The sequence below is a fragment of the Phyllostomus discolor genome, chromosome 4, assembly GCF_004126475.2.
Source record: "Phyllostomus discolor isolate MPI-MPIP mPhyDis1 chromosome 4, mPhyDis1.pri.v3, whole genome shotgun sequence".
Classification (NCBI taxonomy): Eukaryota; Metazoa; Chordata; class Mammalia; order Chiroptera; family Phyllostomidae; genus Phyllostomus; species Phyllostomus discolor.
In genome coordinates this window covers 67,673,699-67,699,712 of record NC_040906.2, presented here as the reverse complement: position 1 = coordinate 67,699,712, position 26,014 = coordinate 67,673,699, and the positions used below count along the sequence as shown (strand labels likewise).

General features: G+C 34.3%; 1 protein-coding gene across 8 annotated transcripts in view; it reads right to left on the bottom strand.

The window, feature by feature from the left end:
* Positions 1 to 2,589: 2,589 nt before the first annotated feature.
* Positions 2,590 to 26,014, bottom strand: part of PRPF40A (pre-mRNA processing factor 40 homolog A) — a 55,813-nt gene continuing 32,388 nt past the window's right edge. For 2 of the 8 annotated variants that reach the window (XM_028509867.2, XM_028509871.2), the window contains exons 8-26: positions 25,952 to 26,005; positions 24,470 to 24,494; positions 23,159 to 23,530; positions 21,208 to 21,316; positions 20,630 to 20,694; positions 20,109 to 20,273; positions 19,190 to 19,298; positions 18,220 to 18,370; positions 17,091 to 17,224; positions 10,351 to 10,465; positions 10,090 to 10,181; positions 9,867 to 9,983; positions 9,229 to 9,366; positions 8,797 to 8,892; positions 6,836 to 6,922; positions 6,654 to 6,750; positions 6,511 to 6,572; positions 5,549 to 5,683; positions 2,590 to 4,161 (exon numbers count right to left, since the gene is read on the bottom strand). In XM_028509867.2, the coding sequence (XP_028365668.1) occupies positions 4,069 to 4,161; positions 5,549 to 5,683; positions 6,511 to 6,572; positions 6,654 to 6,750; positions 6,836 to 6,922; positions 8,797 to 8,892; positions 9,229 to 9,366; positions 9,867 to 9,983; positions 10,090 to 10,181; positions 10,351 to 10,465; positions 17,091 to 17,224; positions 18,220 to 18,370; positions 19,190 to 19,298; positions 20,109 to 20,273; positions 20,630 to 20,694; positions 21,208 to 21,316; positions 23,159 to 23,530; positions 24,470 to 24,494; positions 25,952 to 26,005 (2,216 nt within the window). In that variant the 3' untranslated portion in view covers positions 2,590 to 4,068. Of the gene's footprint in view, positions 4,162 to 5,548; positions 5,684 to 6,510; positions 6,573 to 6,653; positions 6,751 to 6,835; positions 6,923 to 8,796; positions 8,893 to 9,228; positions 9,367 to 9,866; positions 9,984 to 10,089; positions 10,194 to 10,350; positions 10,466 to 17,090; positions 17,225 to 18,219; positions 18,371 to 19,189; positions 19,299 to 20,108; positions 20,274 to 20,629; positions 20,695 to 21,207; positions 21,317 to 23,158; positions 23,531 to 24,469; positions 24,495 to 25,951; positions 26,006 to 26,014 lie in introns of all 8 variants that reach the window. The other 6 variants (XM_028509870.2, XM_028509866.2, XM_028509868.2 and 3 more) reach the window with 3 other exon arrangements.

Here is a 26,014-nt window from a genome sequence, read left to right as displayed (position 1 = left end):
GGGAGTGTGGTAATTGCAGCAAAATCGTCTCACTTCCCACCTCATCATTACATCAGCTCCAGTAACATTTGAATGCCTATCACATTACTGGTATTCATCCCTTTGTCAAAAACAGCCTGAAATGATTAGTTCTTGGCTTGTATTTTTAATAGGAAGTTTGCTATTGTGTCCCTTAGGGCCTTTAAAGACCAATCCTGATCTAGCTGAATGTTAATAAATAAATTACTTTTGAACTACTGTTGTACATTAACCTAATAGTTGCAATGAAGATATATTTCAAATATCAAGGGGTTTCCTTTCCTATTCAAAAACTACATGGAAGTTACATGTTCTAATAAGCTTTTGAATTTTCCTGAAGTGACGTGACGGTAAGTAAGGCACAGCCACCTCAGTGCACTTCAGTTACGCACGTGGCAGTAGTCGTGGGTGTATGGTTTACTGCAAAGACGCTTTTTCAAGCCCTTTAGTACCTGCCAACTAATGTTTTATTCATTCAACAGATACCTACTGTGTGTGCTAGGCACTGTTCTAATCCACAGAATACAGCAGTGAATGAAAACATAAACAGGAACTAGACTAATGAAGTCAAAATAATTGAAAACTTACAGCAAGTAAGAATTAATAAGGAAGGTAAGAATTATTAGGCTGGTAATATCAGAACTATACAATGACAGATTATGAGCCTATTACCCTAAACCTACTAAAACAATTTCATAAAAATTATGTGAGATCAGTGCAGTCTTACCTAGAGAATGTAAAAGAATTAAAATTCTACCTCCAACTGAGATACTTTTCCCAAAGGAAAAATCTGATTTAAGATATATAAGTTTTGCTTCTAAATTACATAATATACTTATTAGCCTATAAATTTTAAAAACAGCATTCACGACTCTTCCTTGGGTACCATTTGATTGGACATTGTTCTCTCTCCTAAGTAGCATCTAAGTTTAAAAAAGGTCTGTGTATAAGACGGCTACCCCCTTTTGGATGCAAAAATAAAAGTGGCTGCCTACTCGGCACTCAGTTGACCCTTAACCGTGGAAGGAAACCAGAATCATCCAAGGCTCGTGCTTAACACAGGACAAAAAGCCCTTTGGTAATTGAATGAAAACTTACACTGTTTCCAGAAAATGTACAGAGATGTTTGAGGAATGTTCAGTCCCTTCACTCTACCGTTATGAATTAAGATTGCCTTACTCTAGGCAAAAGAGCTGTGATACACTCTATCATATTCAGATTTACTGGGAGGCATGAAAAGTATTTTTACTGTTGAGAAATATGACTAATCTATATGGTGAAGCTATTTTTGGGTAGTGATAGCAAAATGCCATCACTATGTTTAAAAAAAAATGTTGGCCTTTTTAAAATTTGAAAGCAGTAAGCTACTTAAATATACTTGGCAAAAGTGCAATGAATACTTCATATACTTGATTGATTTAACTTTTCATACAAATTCAATTTTCCCACATAGGAATTATAGACCAGAGAAAATAAAAACATCAGGTATTTGAAGTTGCTATTGTGACTGTGAAGTATGAAATTCAATGTATTAGTGAACCTAACCTAGTAATTCATATTAATGATAATGAGGGAAGATGAACCCTCAACATTTACCTACGTCTGAGACTTACTTGAAAAGTAGACATTCCCTTATCTGAAAATAAACACGCTTTCCTGTCTGAACACATTTGTTCAAACTGTTCCAACAGCTGTTCAGTTCTAATGGAACCAGCATTTTAAGACATTTCAGCTATTACCAGAGAACAAATGTTCTTTATTCTCTGATTAGAGAACATTTGAAACATGTTCTCTTATGAAGATTTTGAAACCTAAATCTTTCATCTAACTGGTTAAAAATATTTAGATTCTTCCCATCACCTGTGCTTTCAGATCGGACAGTATCTTTCTGGCAACTGAATCTCATTTGATGGGATCACTGAAGGATGCTAGACAGGGATTACAGCCATGTTAATAACATCTTTTATAACAAGGATGTTGTATTTTGAGTTGTAACTTGTTCACCAGTTTTGTTTTTGGTTAAATAATTTTCATGGGTGAGCTAGCTATAGGGAAACTTGAATTTGTATTGTCCTGTAGGGATTTGGGGTTGTGATAGACAGTGTAAGAAGTACAGAAATTTATTTTGAGGACATGCTAAAACACATCAATAGTTTTTTATTTAAATAGAAAAATCAAAACTTTGAAGTTGTACTTAAAAAAATCATCATTCATAGAATTAAAACATTTTACAGATTCTAAATTCTCTCGTGAAACATCACTAGTATTTCTGCCAGTATCATATAATTATTTTAAGGATTTTACCACTGACTTCCATGTCAAATGTTAGACATGATTGGCAATATTAACTATCATTACAATGGGACCTCTGAAAATTAAGTGTAGGTGAATCCCTGTTTACGTAGTTCTGTTTTGGCTCTAATATACAATAGGGGACTCAAGCAAGCAACTTGATTACTTCACATTTTCTAAAAATAATGGTTCTCACTTTCTACAAAGTCATATCATATTTCACATCAGAAAAGCAAGAAGTTGAGAAACCTCCCTACCCACCCACCGCCCCCCCGCCCCTTTTTTTAAGCTTTCAACAGTGGACAGATTTAATTGAAACAGGGAGGAAGGATGAGAAAAGAGTCATCCTGGTCAGTCCCACTTTTCAAATTCATTAGGGTGCTGAAGAAAAAATATAATGAACATTTTGTTCTTTTAAATCCCAACTTGAAATAGGATCGCTCAAAGTGTCCAAAAAAAAACAAAAAAACTAAGGTAAACCAAAGACTATGTGCTAAAATTTCCTATTAAAAAAAATCCTGCACTGAAGGAATACAGTATAAATTACATTACCAACCTTCAAAAGTTAGCATGTAAAAAGTATTCTAGCTCAAACCATGGCCTCTCTGAAGTATTCTGCAGAAATTCACAGATCAAAAACAAATATAGGGGCCTCATATGCACTGATTATATTAAAAAAGGAAAATGACTTAGCTGAGTGGTAAGAGGAAGCAAAATTTCAGGGATTTAGTTTCTTTATCTTTAAATGATCATACAATTTCTTTTTAAAGAGCTGAACAGTTTACGTAGAAATAAATACTAGTACACGCTAGAAGAGAAGGTTTAATAATTGATAAAAATGTACAAAAATATTCAAATCAGAAATGCTTTAGAATGTGTACCACGAAGTCAATACTTCTCAGTGAATAGGGAAGGTAAAAGACTTCCTCAATGAAAAAAGCAAGAGAAAGATCGAATTTTTTTTTTTTTAAAGAAAAAGACAATTGTTAAAGAAAATGTTTAAATCAACATTGATTTTTGTTTTAGACAAGGATATTGCAACTATCACTTAGTTTGGTGGCACATTCTTTAGTAGGTCCTTAAGGCAATATATTTAAACTAATCTACAATTTGACTTGATGTTAACGTTTAAAACATCACCTCAAAATAATGCCCTCACAATAGCCTTTTAAAACGTGTTCAGATGTTTCATAAAAAATAATGGTGGCTTTATTATAGCAGTGCTCACTGGCACTGCTGTAGTTAAGGGTCTACCATGTTTCCATTAAGAACACCTATTTCTGGGTTCACCATAAAAGATCAGATTAGCTCCAACCAGTTGGGTAGTGCACAAAAAAAGTAGTTTATCAGTTGCTGGTGCTTTTTTGGTACGACTAAATATCAAAAAAATGTTTCATTATATTTTCAAAATCCAACTTCCATAAAGTTAATCAAATCATCTTAATGACTTAGACTTTAGAACAAAGTAGAGACATCTGCAGTTATTAGTAAATTGCCACCTTTAATCCATCCTGCAGTGCCCTCTGAAAGGGTCACAGAAAAACAGTTATGACCATATGAAAATATGATTCTTCATACAGAATCAAAAGTTATTTTCAGTTTCCTTTGCTTTTATAAAGTCCACAATAACAATACTTAAATGCACTTTTTTTTCCTGTGATATAATTAAAACCCAGTGTTATTTCAATTGAACATAAAATAGAGTCCTTGGTCTGAATTAGACTTTAAATCATACTGTAAACATATATTTGGTATAATTTATTGATCATCATCCAGTTGCTCCAAAAGGGTCCTTCTGCGCTTTTCCAATTCCCCTTCACTCAGTTCACTGCCAGAAGTATCCCAATTACCCTGGAAAAGACACATTTCATGTTAGTACTCAAAGGGTAAGGTTAAGTAGTAAGGAACTTTTGAAAAAACAATCCAAATCCCTTGAATCTCTTTCACAGAAACAGATACATCACATATTTTAATGACTTACTACCTCTTTCCCCAAAGCCTACCAGTGGGTTGCTAAGTAAGTATACATATACCTTGGTTATATTAGGAGAGATCCTTAATTTAGACTGAGGTTTTTATGTGTTGTTTTTAGTAAACATTAACACATAAATCAGGGTCAATGGTATATACAGTTTCTTTTATTTTCTCTTACATAATTGATTATGAAACATCCTCTTTTCACTTAATGGAAGCCAGGTGTTCATTTCCTAAGCACTGTATTTCTTGCTAATTTTGCAGATTCTAAGTTGTCCTATGAGTGCTTTACATTAGAAAAAAGTATGCTTAGTACAAACATTCAAGATGTATGGGCAGCACAGTTCTTAGGCTGAAGAAAAAACTCAAACAAAAATAATAATGCATTATTTGTGAGAAATCATCTTTGAAAATCGGATCTAGTTCACCTTTCCTCTTTCCCTGCAGGAATTTCATTTAACCTAGTATAAGAAAGAAGAAAGTGTTAAGCTGCTCACAGGTATAGAGGAAATACTCTTTTTTCATCAAGGATGTGCATCAGACTCACTAGTGCAGCATTTAAAACAAACAAACAAAACCCCTTCACCCTACTGCAACTCTATCAGAACATCTAGAGGGAGGGCCAGGGCTTCTCTACATGGTGTAAACTCTCCACTGGTTAATTCCAAGACACAGCCCTTGCTAAGCTCATAGCATTTGTGGGAGGAATGGCAAAGCTGAGAAGGTTTGTGCTCATTCACATGTATGTATACACACACATATGGGAAAATAAGGACTAATCACATGACTTGATATTAAAATATTAACTTTTGGTTACAGTCCCATCCTATCCATTTGCCCTTACCTCTCCTCCAACTGATGTTTCCCCAAAGTTACTAGAATGTTACCTTTTGAAACCAGACTTAGTCTGTGACTATCTAGAGGAAGAACCCTGATTTGAGTCTCTTAAATTTTATATTCCTTAAAAACTAAGGTAGGAGATGCGCAGTGGCGCTTCTTAGTGAGAATGCACAATGCAGAAGACTATATATCCTCCTTTCTTAGATAAAATAATAGCTGTGGAATGCTATGTTACTTTTCTAAGGAATTTAGGATACTCCAATTGGGTCATTTATGACCACACACATTAGAAAACTATTTTGTAGTTAACTGAATTTTCGTTGTTGTCTTTAATGGTAGTAGACCTGAAAAAAAGTCTATTCTTTAAATACCATCATAGTTTTAATCATAGTCTCCATTTTTGTATTATAAAAATCCTACTTACAGAAGAATCCTTTCCAGTCTTTTTCTTAGGCGATTTGTGTTTTGATTCAGATCTTTGTCTAGTTCTGTCTTTTTCACTTTCCCGGTCTTTGTCTTTTTTATCCTTCTCTCGCTCAGCATCTGACTCTGGAGAGTCCTGTGTAAATAAAGAAAGTTGGCATTTGACAAAGACCAATGCCCATATAGGTAGTATTTAGGAAAATCTACAAATAACAAAGAATGTATTCACAGTGGTGAAATTTAAAGTGTTAAGCTCAAGGATTCTATAACATTTCCAAGATTCAAGGGGGCAGTGGCCCATTCCTACAGAAAGGAAGACATTCCGATAAGAGTAATATACACCACTAAAAGAGCTTTACTAAGTTAAGGATGAAGGCACATTTCCACAAACCCAGTAAAACGTTCCTTATTATGAACATAAGATGCTGTGATTAGTTCAATCACGTATTAGGTTGATAGCTGCATAATAAAATTCTTTCTTCAAATTTGCTACTGAGTAGCAGTAATTATTTCAAATGTAATGTCAGTGCCCAAACACGCAATCCTTTGTTAGGTAAGCATAAGTTCAAGTCAGCAGCATGAAAAAGATCTCCTTCAACAGGTTTGTGTTCAACACCCAGGACCTTACATTTTGAAAAAGGCCTCTAGGTATACCTAAGGTTAAGTGGTTCTCAACAATGGCTGTAACACATACATAAAACATAAAGACTTGCGTTTTCCTCTAAGATTACTTTAAAAAACCAGAGTGGGAATCTTAATATTGTGGGTATATTTTTTTCCCCAAAGCTCACCAAAAGATTTCGGTGGATGATTAAGACAAAAAGATCAGCTGTAAAGCTCTTGAATTCAGGTGCCCACCTACACACTGTGCTGGACTGCACGGTACTAGACAAAAAAAGTTCTACTGCCCCAGGGGAGGAGTTAAAGGCAAAAGCCTAGTATAAAAATTAAAAACCTGCTTACTGATTTATGTCTCCTCTTCTTGCTTTTCTTCTTATGTTTTTTTGACTTCTTGTAACTTCTCTCTAAGCAGCATGAAAAGGAAAAGTGTCAGAATTTGAGGACATCCAAGTGTCGATTTTAATCAAGTTAAAAGATACACTTACCAGACTCAGCACTAGAAGAATGTTCTGAAGCAGAACGAGACTCTGATCGCTGTCTTTTTTTCTTTGTATGGCTGTCGTCGTCATCTGAATCTGACCCCTAAACAATACAAATAATTTTATTCATAATGATGCTAATACATGTTTCAATACACTCAGGGTGCCATCTAATAAATCTTCCTTACTGATCTAGAGCGGGAACGTTTCCTGTGGTGTTTTTTGGATTTTTTAGAATGTTTCTTGTTCTTTGAATGATGATGTTGACATTCATGCTACAGGAGCAAAGAAAGAAAATAGAAGTTTACACTTACTTTAGAGAACAGATCATAAACAAGTTTTAAAAGCTACACAAATAAATTCTTAGAGTAAAACCCCATTTTGCATATTTAGGATGTACTCCTTTGAAATTGTGTGAAGAATTATAATCACTTAAAATGTTTTCTTCTGAGCCTTAACCATCATTTAGATATCTAAACACAACAGTGTAAAAATATTGATAAAGTACTTTTTGTAGGAATGAGAAGGGTGTAGCTTAGTAGGGATAACCGATATAACTCCAGGAAGGTATAATTTACAGAAAAGTTACACTGCTTTCAAAAACAATTAAATACCATTATGTTCAGATACAGTTTTTCTCACGGCTCAACACCAAGATAAAGAACTGCCTCAGCACTGTCCCTGAATAAATGGAGGCTGGTTTCAGAATTAATATATAATCTATTTTCTTTTCACACAAGGAGCATTCCTTTCTTAGTCAAACGTAAGACATCCATCCATAGGCACTCCGCATGAGTGCCTATGAAACCCCACATGAAATCAGAAAAAGTGCTGTCTCTGTGGATTTTAACTCTTACTAATAAAACGATTATCTGGCTAGCAGGAATGAGGACCTTGCCCCCAACATATCTACAGCTTTGAAAATATATTTTGCTTCAGTTCACAAGTAAGTGGAAATACAAAATCTGGCTTAGGAGGGACTCTCATTTTATGTCACTGAATGCTAATTTTTCCTTTTCTACCTCTAGGCCCAGAATATTGGGTTCCAAAACTCTGTTCTAATGGGTTCAGACCTTCCCTATGCCTCCATCTTCATCTCCGTTTATGACCTCACCACTTTACCCGCAGCACAGATCATGGAAAAATCTTGATGGAAGATTCTTGAATTAGGGGTAATTGAATCTTGTTAAAATGATGATCTGATACAGGAATTCTGCTGATGGGGTCTGAGGCTCTGCATTTCTCACAAGTTCCAAGTCACTACAGATATGCTAGTCGAAAACACTTTGAGTAGAAAAGATCTAGAGGCAGCTGGGAAACTAACAGAGTACATGTGGGTATATTAACAGAGCAAACTCTTGTCAACACTGATATTCTTCGATAACAATAAATACAATGAAACACTCAAGTCAATCTAAGTGACCTGCTATGCCCAATAACTATGCAAAACTGTAATAAATATGTGCCAGTTTTCAGACTGTTGTAAAATATCAGTTTATGTACCTGTTTAGCATGTCTGTTAAAAGTACTGACTCTGGAGTCAAAGAGCCTGTGTTGGAATCCCTTCCTGTAATTTATTTCTCTTTGCCACAGTTTACTCATCTTAACTTCACAGGGTTGTTTTCAGGATTGCATTCGTATATGTACTATTTGTCTAACAATTCAACAGTGCCTAGCCCACACAGGCATCAAATATCTACTATATACAAGTGCCTATCTGAAATCATCACAATACCCTTATTCAGCTAATAAAGTATCCTGCAATTTTATCATTATTCTAACAAAACTTATTTCACTATTTCTCAGATCGCCCCTGAAATACATCTAATACATCTACTGTAGTGTATTTTAAATGTATGAGTGGAATCTTCTAAAGCAGACAGAAAACAGTTTTTAAGTTTTCGTTAGGTTTACTAGTCAGTTGACATGGCTGCTAAGTGGAATTTCTGAAACAATGTAAAAATATGAAACACATGAATAGTCTCCACAATCTTTATATCCCTGTGCAAGTTTTGTTTCACGTACAAGCTAAGTATCCTAGGTAACTACATTTGCATAAAAGTAGTGTAATTTAAGTAACATACTTATTGCTCTGAATTCCTTAATTTTTAGTTTGTATTTCAGCCAGTTATGAAAATACTAAAATTACCTCAAGTACATGCATAAAATCTTTAAATATTCGTTTTCTTTCAGACTCTAGAGTTATGTCCTCAAATGCTGGCTCTTTTACAAATCTCTCCCGGATCTGAAAAAATTCAGATATGCAATAAATATATTAATGCCAAGAACATATCAGTATGACTTAAAAAAAAGCAAGTGAAAAATGTGACAGCTCACTCTCCTCAAAGTCTATTATATTATTTTCTTTACTCTGAAACCCACATTTTAAACAAATATTTCTAAATGTAGAGTCACAGCTGACTTTACACTTTTAATCTAGTCTCAATATATCTAATATGTATATGCTGTACAAATAACTTCAGCTTATTTCTGTGGCTACAAAATGAAAGGAACTGAAAAGAATATTATTTTCAATTGTAAAGAAAACCATTCATTAGGGAAAATTTACAAATATACATACATCTTCCCAGACAGCATCCAATTCTATTGGAGGAGTAGCTTGTTTCAACATACTCTTAAATGCAGATTCTTTTCGTTTCATTTTTCGAGCCTCCTCTTTTTCTCTTTCACGTTCACGGGCTTCTGCCTTTTCTAGTAACTTTTAGAAAATCAGTTCATCAGTTACAGTAATTTTCTTTAGTTAAAACAATTGTTACTATTAAGATTTTATTTTTAGAAAGAGGGTAAGAGAGGGAGAAAGGTAGAGAGACATCAACTGGTGCCTCCCATACACACCCCAACAGGGGACCAAACCTGCAACCCAGGCATGTGCACTGACCCGTAATCAAACTGGTGACCTTTCCACTTTGTGGGATATACTCAACCAACTGAATTACACCAGTCAGGGCTCATTACTTTTAGGTATTCTTCATTATTTATGTTAATATCCAATTTACAAGACCAGTTAATTTGAGCAAAGAAAGCTTAACATTAGCCCAGCATCTAAATATATTATTTTCTTTTACCTTACCCTGCAAGATACCTATTACCGTATGAAATCCTGCTCATATTCCCTTATTCCAGTATCCTACAACTGAAGTACTTTTGGCTGAATACTTAAGAACTGTACTATTGTTCATAATAGTAAAGACAACTTACACTATTAAAAGCCAACTTAATATTTCCAGCATCTAATGTGGTTGATCTTTTAGTTGAACTGATTATTGCCACAAAGTCTTCAAAAGTAGTATTTACTTCAACTACAAATCCTTTATCCTAAAAAAACCCAAACAGAAATCTTGTTAATAACACATATCAAAGAAACACATAATTTTAAAGATGTACCACAGATTAACAGTGTACAGTTAAGTATACTATTTACCTTTAGAATGTCTTTTATTATCTTCTTCTCATCATGATAGCGTGCTTTAAGATCCTCAACATAAAACTTGAAAAGGTCAAGTGCAGTTGATCCTAATGAAAAAACTAAAGAAGTCAAAAGCTAGCTCTAACTAAAGAGCTGCAATTATTTTTTTGTTTATAAAACAAAATAAAGTGCCCCTCCCTCCCATTTTCCAACACAACCTTCTGGCCCATTCCATCTACTATCATAACCATAAGTTAGGAAAGAAAAGAATCTCACCCGGCTGACCAAGCATATTAGTGAATCTAATGTCAGAACTAATTGTTGGATACAATTCCATCCAAGATGACATAGAATGCAGTTGTCCATGTTCATGCAGTTCATCTAAAAATATCTGGAAAATTAAGAACCATTAACAGCAACAAGAAACAACAACAAATCCCATAATATTGAAGTCATCTTAAGGACATTAGAAAAATATTAGTGTACCATGAACACACACATTAAAAATGCAGCAATATTCAAAACTCTTCTACCAATGTTTATCATCCCCAAAATGTATAAATGCAAACATTAAGGTGGTTCCTTGATAAAAGTAAAATCTGCTTTTAGGCAAAAAAAAAAAAAAAGTATTTTGTACTTCAAAGAAAAGGACCTCTGAAAACTTACTACATTAACTTTCCAGGCTCCAGTTTACTGTAATGTAAGATGGAACATCACTTCCAGTTTAAAAAAAAGATATAATGGTAAAAGTAAACTAAAAATCTTGAATATTATCTATCTCAAATGATGATGCTAAAGAATGTGTATACATGACTCATAAAATATACTTGTTTTTAACATGGTGCCTGATATGTTCTAGGTGTTTTTATTTTTTGTTTAATTTTCTTGATGACTGTGGGCCTCTCTCTTAAGAGGAAGACACATAATTTTACCAAAGTAATAAACACAGAATTTTGGGGAACGACCCCATTATCTGATTTCAAAACCTTTCTATATTACTATCTTAATTCTAAATCTTTGTATGCATACTTCAATTTCTCTTCTTTATTCTTTTTATACTATTTGCAGATTATCAGGGAAACATATTAGGACTTTAGTACTTAGTTATTTTCACATTTCCTGCCTCCCCAAACCCTTAAGGAATTTAATCCTACAAATATTCCTAAAGAACAATGACCCCAAATTTTGCTCCTAAAATTCCTAAACCTGCAATGTTCAGTATGGTAGCCACTGGTTAAATACAGCTTTTAAGTACATGAAATGTGGTATAGCACACAATGATTTTGAAGATTATCCCAAAATATCAATTTTAAAAAGTACCAACTGCATGTTAAAATGATAGTATTTTGGATATATTGGGCAAAAGAAAAAGTTAGTAATTAGTTAAAAATTAACGAGAAATTAAAATCAGATAGACATGTGGTGGACAAAATTTATTGGATAGCACTGTCATGAGTAACACCGGACACCTGTAACTCCTCTTCAAACAAGAATAAGCATGTCCATACAGTCTTATACTTCCAACATTTTTTTCTCAAATTTGTCACCTATCCTTTTGTTCCCATCCTTCCTATAAATAAACCAACCCTGTTGTGTGATCACGATGTTCCTCACTTGCTCCCTCTTTTGATTGCCTAAAATAGCTTAGAAATCATCTTCAATGATGCTCTCTAGGATCTTAGAATCCACCTCACTCTATTATACCTGCTTTGCCTAGTACTTGTTTCACTTTCAGGATGGTAAGATCTGAAGAGTCATAAAATTCTCATATTGAGTCCATTTCAGTAGTGAATCCCTATCCTGAGGGAAAATTACAATCACCTGAAAAAAATTCTTTTATATTCTGATTTAAAACTGACTATTTGTAATTTTACTTTGTAAAGTGAATGACTTTATGACTTTGGCATGAGTTCAGGTTTGAAAACCATTATGCTAAAATTGTATGGTTCTACTCCTTTTATTTACTAACCCCATCTTGGAGTATGCAGTGGAAGCCTAATGTTTTCCAGTAGAGAAGGCAAGTTGCTTCAATGATGTCTGAGCCTGATATTTCTCCTTCCCTTAGGAGGAAGGTTCCCAAACCTTGGCACGCACTGCCTCAGAGTCAATTTAATACACTTTCCCCCCTCATCTCCTTCCTTCTGTCTCCTTGTATGTTGTTCATAATATACCTATTAAGACATATATGCTTGAATTCCAGACCTTCTAAGATTTTGTTTTATGAGAGATACCTCCATCATTCAATTTTCTTCATTCTCTCTTGGCTGATTTCTTACTCGAGAAAAGCCATTCTCTTAACCTTGAGCTTATTTGAACTTTCCCATCACATGTCTTCGAAAAACGTCTGATTTTATCTCTATTTACCTTTACCATTTAACTTTCCCTGCCATTCCAACAATTACAAAACACCTTAAATGCTACACCTCACAGTATTCTTTTGGTCTTATTTCAAATTCTTAACATTTGCTACTTTTGGTGGGTCCCTCTACCTCAGCAGTTTCTCAAAGAATCATTTGAAAGACTGGTGGAAACAAGACTGTTGGACCCTACCCCCAGAACTAGATTTAGTAGGTCTGGTGTGGGGTTTGAGAATCTCCATTTCTGTAACTTCCCAGATGACTCTGATGCTATTTTATCTAAGTGCCAAGCTTTGAGGGCCACTGCTCTATCTTAAAACTCCACCTTGGCTTCTGAGACAATACACATTCCCTGGTTCTCCTTTAAAGTCCCTGATCACTCCTTTCCACTCTTGATAGAAATTCAAAAACAAGTTTTAAGACTTAAAAAAATCACATATTCCTAGTCCTAGATGTCACAAATATTTGTTCTTATCTGACTAGCAAATGAATACGCAATAAAATGACAGCCATCATCATAACCATTATTAATGACAATGTTCTTTTCATTCATGATCTTTTATTCGCAATGTCAATTTTCTAATTAATTTTATTAATCTTTCTAAATATATCTTCTGACAGGTAATATAATGACAGAAAATTTACTGAGCTGAATACCTGAAGCAAAACCAATATAACACCCTAACACCAGTTATATCAAAAGAGTAATCAGAATCCTTGCCAGATACCTACCAGTCTGATTTAAAGTCATATTTTAAGCTTACCCAGAAGACCCGTGTGGCCTATACGTTAGGATTTCTTCTACACATTCTCCAGTCCCAGTACTGACACCACATACCGTACTTTTCTGTGTGACACAGATTTCCTTATTTTTTATATTATTATTTTATCATACGGGTCTCATTTTAAACTACTGCAAAACATCTTTAATAAGAGACATTAAAGCTCGGGACTTCCAGCAAGATGGAGGCATAGGTGGACGCACTGTACCTCCACGCACAACCAAGGTTAGAACAACAACAATTTAGAGGCAGAATAACACCCAGAACTGACAGAATTTATCTGAATGGAAACCAGACAGCCAGGAAGTTGAAGTAGACCCGTTCATCCAGACCGGTAGGAGGGGCGGAGACGAGCAGCAGTCGGGCGCGGGTTGCGAGCACGGAAAACAGGGAGAATTGGGCGCCTAAGACAACTGGGAGCGCGTAAGCCACCTGGGGCGCACAAGATCGCAGTGGGTGGACCCTGAGTACACAAGCGGCAGCTGGAGGACCCAGTGAGGGTGCAACTGTGAACCAGGGCAGAGCGCGCAACCCAGGATCCCAGGGAAGGGACTGAGATCCCAGGAGAACGGAGCCCCCACCCCCGCCCCCACATACAACGTCACAATCTAGTGACTGGGGTGCCCAGCCCCGGTGAACACCTAAGGCTCCACCCCTCACCATAACAGGAGCGACATGTCTCAAACAGAAAAACAGATCAATGCCCCAGGGCTCATCCTTTTGAGTAACCAAGAGATTGCCAATCTATCAGATGCACAGTTCAAAACACTGGTGATCAGGAAGCTCACAGAACTGGTTGATTTGGGGTGCAAATTAGATGAGAAAATGCAGGTTACCATAAAAGAGATGAAGGAAGATGCACAGAGAGCTAGTAGGGATGGGAAGGAAACTGAGACTTGAAACAATAGAGTGGACCAGAAGGAAGGAAAAACAAACAAACAAACAGGAAAGAATGAAGAAATAAGAATTCAAAAAAATGAGGAGAAGCTTAGGAACCTCCAGGACATCTTTAAACATTCCAACATCCGAATTATAAGGGTACCAGAAGGGGAAAAGGAAAAGCAACAGACTGTGCACATATTTGAACAAATAATAAAGGAGAACTTCCCTAGTCTGGCAAAGGAAATAGACTTCCAGGAAATCCGGGAAGCTCAGAGAGCCCCAAAGAAGTTGGACCCAAGAAGAAACACACCAAGGCACATCATAATTACATTAGCCAAGGTAAAAATGAAGGAGAGAATCCTAGAAGCAGCAAGAGATAAGGGGACAGTCACCTACAAAGGAGTTCCCATCAGACTGTCAGCTGATTTCTCAAAAGAGACCTTACAGGCAAGAAGGGGCTGGAAAGAAGTATTCCAAGTCATGAAAGACAAGGACCTATATCCCAGATTACTCTATCCAGCAAAGCTGTCATTTAGAATGGAAGGACAGATAAAGTGCTTTTCAGGTAAGGTCAAGTTAAATGAGTTCATCATCACCAAGCCCTTATTTTATGAAATGTTAAAAGGACTTATCTAAGAAGATTAAAAAAAAACATGTATAGTAAAAGGACAGGAAACTCACAATTATTAACAACTACACCTAAAGCAAAACCAAAAGAAACTAAGCAAACAACTAGAACAGGAACAGAACCACAGAAATGGAGATCACATGGAGGGTTAGCAACAGGGGAGTGGGAGGAGGAGAGAGGGGGAAAAGGTACAGAGAATAAGTAGCATAGATTGTAGGTTGAAAATAGATAGGGGGAGGGTAAGAATAATATGGGAAATCTAGAAGCTGAAGAACTTATAAGTATGACACATGGACATGACTAAAGGGGGCGTTATGGGTGGGAGAGGGTATACAGGGTGGAGGGGAGTGAAGGGGTGAAAATGGGACAACTGTAATAGCATAATCAATAAAATATATTTAAAAAAAAGTGACATTAAAGCTCAATCACTGGTTGCAGAAGAATATTAACTAACCTTCTAAAAGTCCATTTTCCCCTTCTTCCTGAGCACATGGCTGCTTATTAAATTTAGGTTTTCTAGCTTTCTTTTAGCTAGTTATGGCCATGTGACTCAATTCTCAGCCTGAGTATTAAAGAGTAGAAATTCTATACCACTAGATTTTAAAAGAAATGCTCTCTTCATTTACTTGGCAAGTTCTATAAGGATGGAAAGGCAGAGTGGTGGTGATGGCAAGGAAAGAGACAAAGCTTGTCCCAGATTTCTCACATCAGCCGAGTTCAGATCCGGATTCAGCAGTCTGGTACACCTGAGGGAGGGCTAAACCCAATACTGAGATTTTTTTTCTTATCTGGCTGATAATACTCCTGTAAAGATATTTTGGGGTGTGAGTGCTGTTAGCGTTATGTGTATATGTATGTGTGAAGAGGAATATTTTTTATAATAACTGTCTGAAGTATTCTTTATAATATATTTAGTAATCAATGCTTTAAAAAGCAGTGGCATCCTATAAAGTGGAAATTTAACTTCTAGGGCTTTGGATGTGAAATTGAGGTCATATTGCATTGCTTTACCAAGTGGAAGTAAAAATCTGGCCTGGAAAACCCAGGAAGGCTTGTAGACACCCCACCATAGCGGCCAGCACCACCACAGGAAAAACACAGAGACCAATAGTGTTTGGCCTGGGCTGCATTTCCATTTCTAATGGGATGAAGGGTTTTGTTTTGTTTTCTAATAAGAAGCTATACTTAAAAAAAAAAAAACAACAACTGACATATGAATGTAATTTCCAATTATATCAGATGTTAATGTTTCAAAGCTGTAACAAAGTTTAAAATTTGTACTTTGAGCCCTGTCTGGCGTATCTCCGCGGAATGAGTGCCAGCCTGGGAACCAGAGTCACCATTCCAATTCCCAGTCAGGGCACATGTCTGGGTTGTGGGCCAGGTCCCCCAGTAGGGAGTATGCAAGAGGCAACAGCTGTGATATTTAAGATGGTTAGTGATCTTGGGCATGGATGGTGGTCTGAGTTTTTAGAAGAGCCTGCTAGATGATTCTCATGATACTAAGTTTTGAGGACCACTAGACCTAGGGCATGGCAATGTGCCTTACCCGAAACCAATTAACTTATTTTAAGAAATAAACTTGTTCAAGCTATTGTAACTTAGCATTTATCCTAATACAGTGTTTAATGGTAGAGACTCTGTAATTAAGACTGTAGATTCAACAGTTCTCCACTATTCAGTAGCTGAATTTGAGCAAGTCACTTTCCCTCTCCCAGATCATTTCCTTTTCTAAGTGGACATAGCAAAAATATTACCTACTCTTATAATACGAGACTGTTATAAAAATCAAGAGATTTATATTTAGTATGTATAAGTAGTAAACAATCAATTAATGCTAATTGCTATCATTGTAATTCACTGGTCCATGACACTCTCCATTACTAAGTGAATAAAAAGTGGTAGTTGGAGGTGAAAAAGAAACATTAGCTCATGTAACAGATTATGTGCTTCAACTCTTATGTATTAACATTGTAGAATTATGCCCCATCCTCCAAGCTACACCATAGCATTCCCTACAAAATTCTCTAGAGCCTAACAACCAACTAGTACTAATGACGCATCACACATATTTTGTCTTTAGCCTTCCCTCATCCCATTTCTCTTTCCCAAGTAAAACCTCATCTACCAATCTGCTCCTTAAATACCAAATCTGCTACAGTCTTTCTATATTGCCCTGGACTAAAATGGTTGCTCTTCCTCAGTGGGGTCGTAACTAATTGCAGAACTTAAGAGTTAAATGTGTATGAATACTTCACAAAATCTACATTAGTGATCTGGGATCAGGTGTTTTAAAACTGTTCACAGCATTGTTGAAGCTCATTAACCATATTATAAAATTAAACTAGAAAAGAAAATGTTAAATACCTGAAAAGATTCTCTATTTTTACGCTGCCGTCTCCGTTCTCTCAGCAAACTCTTTTGTTTTTCTTCTTCTTCTTCCTTTTCTAAAGCCCGGATATGTTCTTCAAAGCAAATTAATGCATCTTCTTTATCCATGTCTAAAGGTTTTTTCAGTTAAAAAAATTAAAATGTCATTTAATCATATGTATTAACTCCCTATAAATGTCAAACTCACCTTTCCAAAATACTTATATTTAAATTCAAGTATGACTCACAATTATCTAAATGGGAAAAATTTAAGGAAAATTCCAAAAAAACCCTCACCAAAAGATACCTTGCACCTGGGAATGAAGCAAAGACACTGCACATGACACAACTAATGAAAATAAATTATGATGATAAAATTTGTCAGCAGTATCAGAATTACCCAAGGAGCTTTGCAAAGTGTAAAGTTCTAGGCCCTGTCCCAAACTTCCTGAAGCATGATATTCAGAGGGGTAATCAAGAAAAGTGCAATTAAAAAAAAAAACAAACAAAAAACTAGATAGTAAAAAAAGAGAGAATTTGGAGAAGCTTAATGGAAGATAATGGTAATATTTTTTTGCATTTTGCAAATCTCTAAAGCCATTATCTCAAGATGACCACATGAATAAAATGTGGTAATTTGGTTCTTACCAAGTCTCACACACAATTTCGAGTTTAACCAATGATAAACATATTTCAAGGATTATCTGATAAAGCTAACTTCACATTTCTGGGAAAATATTTTTGTCCTAAATCACAATACAATTAGAAAGAAGTATCCTATTTAGAAACAAAACACTTTTTCAGCCCTTCCTGGTGAGGTTCAGTAGATTGAGCACCAGCCTGCAAACCAAAGGGTTGTTGGTTTGATTCCCAGTCAGGACACATGCCTGGGTTGTGGGTCAGGTCCCAGTAAGGGTGCTCAAGAGGCAACCACACATTGATGTTTCTCCCCCTCTTTTTCTCCTTCCCTTCCCTCATCTTAAATAAAATTTTTAAAAAGAAACGAAACACTTTTTCAGAAATGAATGAACTGTGTAAAATTTAGTTGTCTCATAAAAAATGTGCGATTCCCTTGCTGTTTGACAACTTGTTAAAAATTGTTTCTCCATTTAATTATTATGCTTACTCTGTAATTCTTCATCTTCTGCAAAAGTTGGATTATCCATGAGATACTGCTGGGCTTCTGACCAAGTAGTAGAGTATGTTACATTAGCCATGTTGTCAAGTATGTTTTTTAAGGCTTCCCAATTTCTTTTTCGCAACTGTTTTGCTTGTTCCTAAATCAAAAGTATAAATACATGTTTTGAAGTTCAAAGCAATATTTGAACTGCAATTAGTAAAGGTTTCTTTATATTTTAACTGATGACCAAATTTCTAATGTTACCCATTTACTTTGAATGCCAACATTATTTACCTTTCCAGTGCTCTAGCCTAATTTCTTGGCTTGGTACCTACCTTCAATTTTTTCACCTCTCTTCTAAGCCAGAATCTGGAAAACAAAATGTCTCTTCCTGAAACTATGCACTATAGTCATGGTCTAAAAAACTAAAGTTACTGCAAACAAATCATACAATGAATAAATGCTAAGATCTTCACTTGCAGGTAAATTAAATGTCTATTAATAATACATTTCTGTAAGTCTCTTGAAGACTGGATAATACAAAATTTAGTGCATCAATAGTTATGAGGTACTTTAAAATACTACCATTTAAGTACATTTTAGTGGAAACCATTATATAGTATTGCCCTTCTTATAAAAGAATCATAAACAAAAGCAATGCTTAGCAAAAACACTGAATATCTTATTTCTCAAAGCAGGCACAGAACAGCCAATTAATGACAATTCAAGCAATAGATAAATCTGTACTTACTACGTCCACATCAGTACTTATAGGAGCTGTCCAATTTAAAACCTAACTTCTAATAAACAGATCTGCTGCAACATAAAAACTGGATAAACAACCAACAAAAATAGATATGTTATAAAATAACTTCAGGGGTGCAGCAGTTATAACTAGTAGTTATAAAATAACTACTAGTCAGAATGAAGAAAACACCTTGTTCTATCTATAAATATCAATAAGAGTGAATTATACCTTTTCTTTCTTTGAAAGAAAGAATAAAACATCTTCATAGATTTCAAGACGGTCACGTTCTGATATTGCATTCCAGACTTCCATCTCACCAAACATTTGCTCTGCTTTTCTGTGTTAAAATAATTAAATGTTACACTATATTATACAATAAAAATTAATCTTAAACCATTTTAATTTTGCAGAAAATTTAAAACCACCAAATGAACACTCTTTTCCATTCTAAATCCATGACTGTATTATTCAGGAAAACTTTTGAATAATTAAGAACAAGAACAAAATAGCTTAGGCCTCCATTTTTCTTTAGGCTACAGGGATTGATTCTAATTGCGCGATGTTTTATAGTCAAAACTATCTCTAATTCTTAGAGTAGCTACAGAGACTATCAAACTGCCCATGGAACTACATTATAGACTTCAAAAAGTTGTCAGAAATTCAGCTAACACATAAAACAGGAATCTTTAAAGAAATGAAGTTTTTCACTAAGGCTCTACTGGAAGACTGACAAAACTAAGGAAGCACACACAGCAAATGAACTCGATAACTTACTATATATGTTAACATTGAATTACCCACAGTTTTAAACAATAAAGCACTGTAAAATCAGGAATGCTATGTAAATACAAATTTTCAAAATGCTATGTTTAATGAAAATAGACTATTTCCATCACAAATACCAAAAATGTCGATTCTTATAGTTAAGTACAGAATAGCTCTAGTCCCTAATAACTCAGTGAGTCTATAAGTTAAATTCCACATTTAACTACTGATTTATCATGTACCTAATAAAACTGCTATGTTTATAGTCATCTAGTTTTATTTAATGAGCATCTACCAAATTTGGAACAGTTACTGCACACTTGGCAAAAAGCTCACAGAAACAGCTCAGTAAACATATATAATGCATCACTAAAAACCTTACTTGTATCTGGTTGTGGATGTCATCTTCTCATGATTTTCAAGAAAACGCTGAAAAGATTCCTTAGCTTCTTTGTACTTTGATCTTGCTTCTTCTTTTTCTTCTTTCTCTGTCTGAACTTTATAGGCATTAAACGCCTGCTTTTTTTCACTCAACTTTGCTAAAGCACTAAAGAGAAAAATGCCACATAAGAGTAAATGAAGGGAAGCCGATCAAATATTGATGCTTTGAAAAATAATATAACTGATTTTATTCACAAGAAAATTTAAGTAGACATTAAAGGTAAGAAATGATTACAGAAAATAATTTCTACTTTCAAAATAATTTTAATTTTATCTGTAGCAGGGCAGAATGCTCAAACTGTATGACACAACCTCTTCTGGTTCCTATCAGACAGAACAATTCTATTCTCAGTATCTAAAATAACAAGACAACTGGAGTAGAAAGTTATGTTTTTATACAATTCTGAATTTACTAGGCTTGCTATATTCAAAGTAAAAAGTAAATGTAAAAAAGTCAATTACCTGTATCGTGGATCGTTTATGATCATTTTCATAGCTTGCTCCCATGAAGCATTAGATGGTACCCGCTGAAAACCATTTAATGAAAAATTAAAACTTAACACAAATATATTTAAAGTCATACAACAGGAAACAAAGTATAATACTCACTGAAAACATCAAACATTTTCCTTTGCAGTTTAAAAAAAGGTCTAAAAAAATAATTTCTTATTGAAGCAAGGCTTATCTGGGTAACAATATACCTATAGACTAAAAAGAAAACTTAAACTGAAATATAAACAGATCATGAATACTTTTTAAGACTACTGATTAAAAGATAAACATGTTTTATAAATTAAAAAGTCTTACATTAAATACAAAGGTCAAATATATTTTATACTTTCGCACACAATTGGTATTTTTTGTTAAAGTCAGCTTCAGAAAAAATATTCTTAAAAAAAAGGAAAAATTTACTTCACTTTCAGTTACAACAGTTTATGAAATTAACATTTTCATTAAAGACATCACAGTACTGATTGCAATGAAGAGTAACTTCATTTATTAAATATTTTATGTCTTATAAAAATTTGTAATATAAATACCTTTTCTTTCAATAATTCTTTAAATGCTTGCTTTGCCTCCTCCTTTGTATTCCAAGTATATGTTTTTTTTGCTGGTTGGCTTTCTTCCTCTTCTTTTTTGGGAGTAAAACTAGGGAGAAATTTAAACATGTTATTTATAATTTAAATAAACATTTGTTTCACTTAGAAAAATTTAACTATTTGATGTTGAGCTAAAATCCGACAATGTTAGATTAAATTCTCCTATATGATTCCCATTTACCCAAACATAAAGAAATAAATATATTCTTTTCTGAAACATTCAGTTATTAAGGCCCTGCAAAAAGACCAAAATAAAAATTTAATTACACTAAAACACTGGTTCCACTAGTTCACAACTTAATACTTTTAAATATTACAAAACACTTAGTGCCTTTCAGTTTAGTGCCATAACAACTGAGAATTTGGGCAAGTATGGATAAATATCAAAAAAGAAAGAGATCAATCTAAATCAGGGTAGGCAAATGCTGACCCCATGGGCCAAATCCAGCCTGTGGCCCATTTCTGTAAATACAACTTGATTACAACACAGCCATGAAGTTTACACGTTGTTTATGACTGACTGCATGTGGCCACAGTGCAATGTGAGTTGCTGTAACAAACTTTAGGATCTACAAAACCCAGAGGTATTTTACTCTGACAGTTTGGGGGTTTTTATGAAAAGTTGTATATTTTTTCTTATATAAAAACAGAAAAGTTCAGAAAAAAAAAAAAAACTAGGTAGAATGCTTAGGGAAAGATAATGGAGAACATATTAACAAAAAATATATTCCCACTCTAAATATTTGAAAGAAAAAAAAGCAGGAAATAATTGTTAAAATTATGAAAAACAAATTATGGTGGAAGCATATAGTAAGTATAAAAAGATTAAAAGTATTATTCTAACAAGCCTAAATGTCTATGAGTAGAAGAGCACTTAAAACTTATTTATGTATGCTATTAAATAATATGCCATTAGTCAACATGTGAAAGGTGTCTTATATATATGTACATATTTTAAACACATAGAATAAGGGCAGGATATAAATAAAATATAAAGAAATTACTTTTATGCCTTCAAATATGCCATGTATTTTTTTAAAACTTAACATTAAGAGAGTTATAGAGCTATTTTCACTTTGAGAAAGGTACCTAAGAAAACCAAAAGCTTTACAGAAGGAGAGGAAAGCAATATGCTTAAGTAAGATAAGCACAGTTCAAGGTTACTTTTTATAGCTGTATAAAAGCATCACTGTATGAAATATTACTAGATCTTAGGTATGCAAGTACTTGCAAACTTTTGCCTTGTGTTATATTTATATTAGCCTATTAATTTTTGCTTGTTTCTTCAATATCAAACTATAGAAAACTTATTTGCAGTGCTGTGCTAGTAAGCTGTTATATTTGAGACTGAGGCAAAAGAAAATCAGTAATACTGATCTTCATTTAATGTCTTGATATTTTCTTAATCATGGAATTTTTGCACTGATTGTTTTAAAAGGCAGCACAACAATATGATATATCTTGATATACTAAATGATATACAATATGATATACTATACAATATGATATACTAAGGTTTTCTGCATCCCTTTAAATTTGTGTCTCAGGAAGCCTGGCTTCCTAAAATTTCTATGGATGAGTTTTGCCAGAATTTGACAGCACGACCCCAACAAAATTCAGCCTCAAAAATGATTATCTTAAGGCTTATGCTAGGATTCTTTTTTTCCCTTTTATTGAATTTAGTGAGGTGACACTGGTTAACAAAATTAAACAGATTTCAGGAGTGCAGTTCTATAACATGTAATCGTGTAAACTGTACTGTGTGTTTGCCACCCCAAATATTTTCTCAAAAAATTAATATAATAGTCACTGACATTTTTTCTTTTTTTATAATATTCATTTTCTTATCTGTATTGCAGATGTGTTGCAGAAGACAAACTACTAAACTTACTCAGCTACAGTTTCCTTAGACGTATCTTCTCCAGCATTACTGGACACTTCAACACTTTGATCCTGAATAGCAGGGGTACTAGTAAGTTGTGCTTGTTCTTCAGTTGAAATTGTTACTGTGTTTTCATTATCTACAACAGTAGCAACAATTGAAGTAACTTCAGGCTCAGGAACAACTGGAACAGTTCCACCGACAGTATTAGAAGCAGAGCTGGAGGCACTGGCATTGGCGGCAGCAGCGGCAGCAGCAGCGGCAGCAGCAGCTGCAACAACAGCAGCTGCTGCCTCTGCAGCAGCCATGGTGCTCATCGTGGTCGGAATTTCTGTTGTAGGAACTGGGGCTGTTGATGCTGTGGTGCACTCTTCTTGCTTACTATATATTTAAAAAAGAGAAAATGGTTATTTCATTACTAACAATCATAAAGCCAAATAAAGCTAGTTTTTAAGTATTATACAATCATATGAAGAAGAGAAACTCTTAAAATGGAAAAAAAGCAATGCTACCAAATGTTAAGCCATTAAAAAAAAACTAATACCATGAAATAAAACTTAACTACTCTGATATAATTCAGCAAACATTCATGAATTAAATCAAAGTAGGACAGGCACTCAGGCGCAACACCCGGTCCTGACTAGTGTGGCTCAGTGGATTGAGTGCTGGCCTGCAAACCAAAGGGTTGCTGGTTGAATTCCCTGCCAGGGCACATGCCTGGGTTGCAGGCCAGGCCCTAAGTAGGGGGCCTGCAAGAGGCAAACACACACTGATGCTTCTCTCCCTCTTTTCCTCCCTTCCCCTCTCTCTGACAATAAATAAATAAAATCTTTAAAAAATTAAAAAATAAAACCCACAAAGTTTTATATTAACAAAACACACCCTCCATTTCCTAAAGTCTAATAATTATTTTCATTTAAATGCCTATCAGATTGTGTCATGCCATAAAACTTGACATGTATCATAAATTTCTATAAGATCTGTAAAATTTTACTCATTTCATCCATTAAAAGAAAAATCTGAATAAAGGAAGAGATATATAGATAGAATACTTCTTCCATTCCCAAATTAACTTATAGAAAATTATGGGCTTTTCTATAACACAATCTTAATTCATAAATGATGCAGTCCAAATTAAAATAATTACTATCTAGTAAAGTATCACTTGCGTACCTTGAATAAATATCCCTATTCCCACCCTCAAATCCTCCAAAGATACCAAAACCGTAAGGCCTAGTATGTTAATACTATTTATACAGTTAAAGCAAGATCATAAAGTATCTAATTTCTAAATACATATTGATATCTAAAACAGCTTACCTGCTTTCTTCAGCTTTGATCATTGCTATTAAAGAGAAAACAGGAAAGTTATATACTACAGTTTTTAAATATGATCACTGAAAATAAACTTTAAAGACTTTTAAAAACATTTCATAAGATATAATTTACCACCCCCCCCCCAAAAAACCCTCCCCCCAAAATCACAACTTTTACTGAGCAAGCACTTGTTCTGAAGTTCCAGGGCAGCAATTAAAGAATGAACACAAATTTAAATAGCAGTTTTTAGGAAAGCTTCCCCCCACGCTGCTGCTTTCCCAAAGATTGCAGGCTACTGAAAAAACTTCCTGAAAGTATCTACATAATTCTGGACTAAAATAGTATTTTTCCCAGAAATAAAACTATTTGTTATTTTTTTAAAGGATATTAAATTCAAAACAGAATCAAATTCATGTTATAAAATTCTAGCACATATATACTAGCATTGACAAGTAGATAGATAGTTATGCACACCAACTATATGTAATAGGGTTATATCAGAAATGAGCTTGATATTTCTTACATCAATAAACTGGGGATCTACCTATCTACAATGTTATTAATTAGCCAATGCTAGTACAGAGATTTAGGTAAATTTTTCTGTAGGGGTAAAAATATACCTTATTCAGCATCATTAGGGAATGAGGTGCTCCATTTAAGTGATAATATAAGCTTAACTTTGAAAATATTTTAAAAACTAAATCATTTCTGAAAATCTGTTTAGGATGGCTGACAAAACATACCAAAGGGGTTACCATTAATATAAATTAACTTATTTTTCAGATACAAATGATACCTAAGTTAATGAGGTGACATAGGGTAAACAGACTTAATACCACAGTACCTTCAAGAATTTTTTATTCTTTTTTCTGTCAGATGTCATTTCACATTGCAGTCTACTTTATTAGCCCCATTCTCCTACACTCTGTTGCTTTTACCCTACTATAGTTTGACACCAGATTCTGTTAGAAGTGCAAGTCCTGTGTTTTGTATTATGTATTTCTAGATTTCAAGCAGTATGCTGAACGGCTGAGGATATTAAAAAAAAAAAAATCCTCCCTTTTTAAGTGAGGCATGATATTTCGCTTACCTTAATTCTTCCATAACGAGCATGAGGGCTATTTTGCAATGTTGTTACTATATAAAATCTGCATTAATTATATAGTCTGATAAGGATCTCTGCTAAGTCCCATATTCTAGGTATGCACTAATATCCATAGCTATATTTAGAAATATTGTACATAATGTCCTTGTTCAATTTTCCAGTGATACGTAACTTAAAAAAAAAAACAAAAAACAAAAAACAAAAAACACCAAAGTACAACTTTAAAAGCTACAAGCTCATTTATAATATAACCCTTAAATTAAAGGAATTCTTTGAATTAGAGACTTCTCACTGCAGATTAATTGGATCACGGTTAGTGAACATTAGTGACATACTCTAAAAATGTTAAATGACAGAAAATGAATTATCAAAGCGCTCACCATGCAGGTTTGATTTTGTAATAAGACTTCCAGCAACAATGGTATTCTGGTATCCTAGTTTCA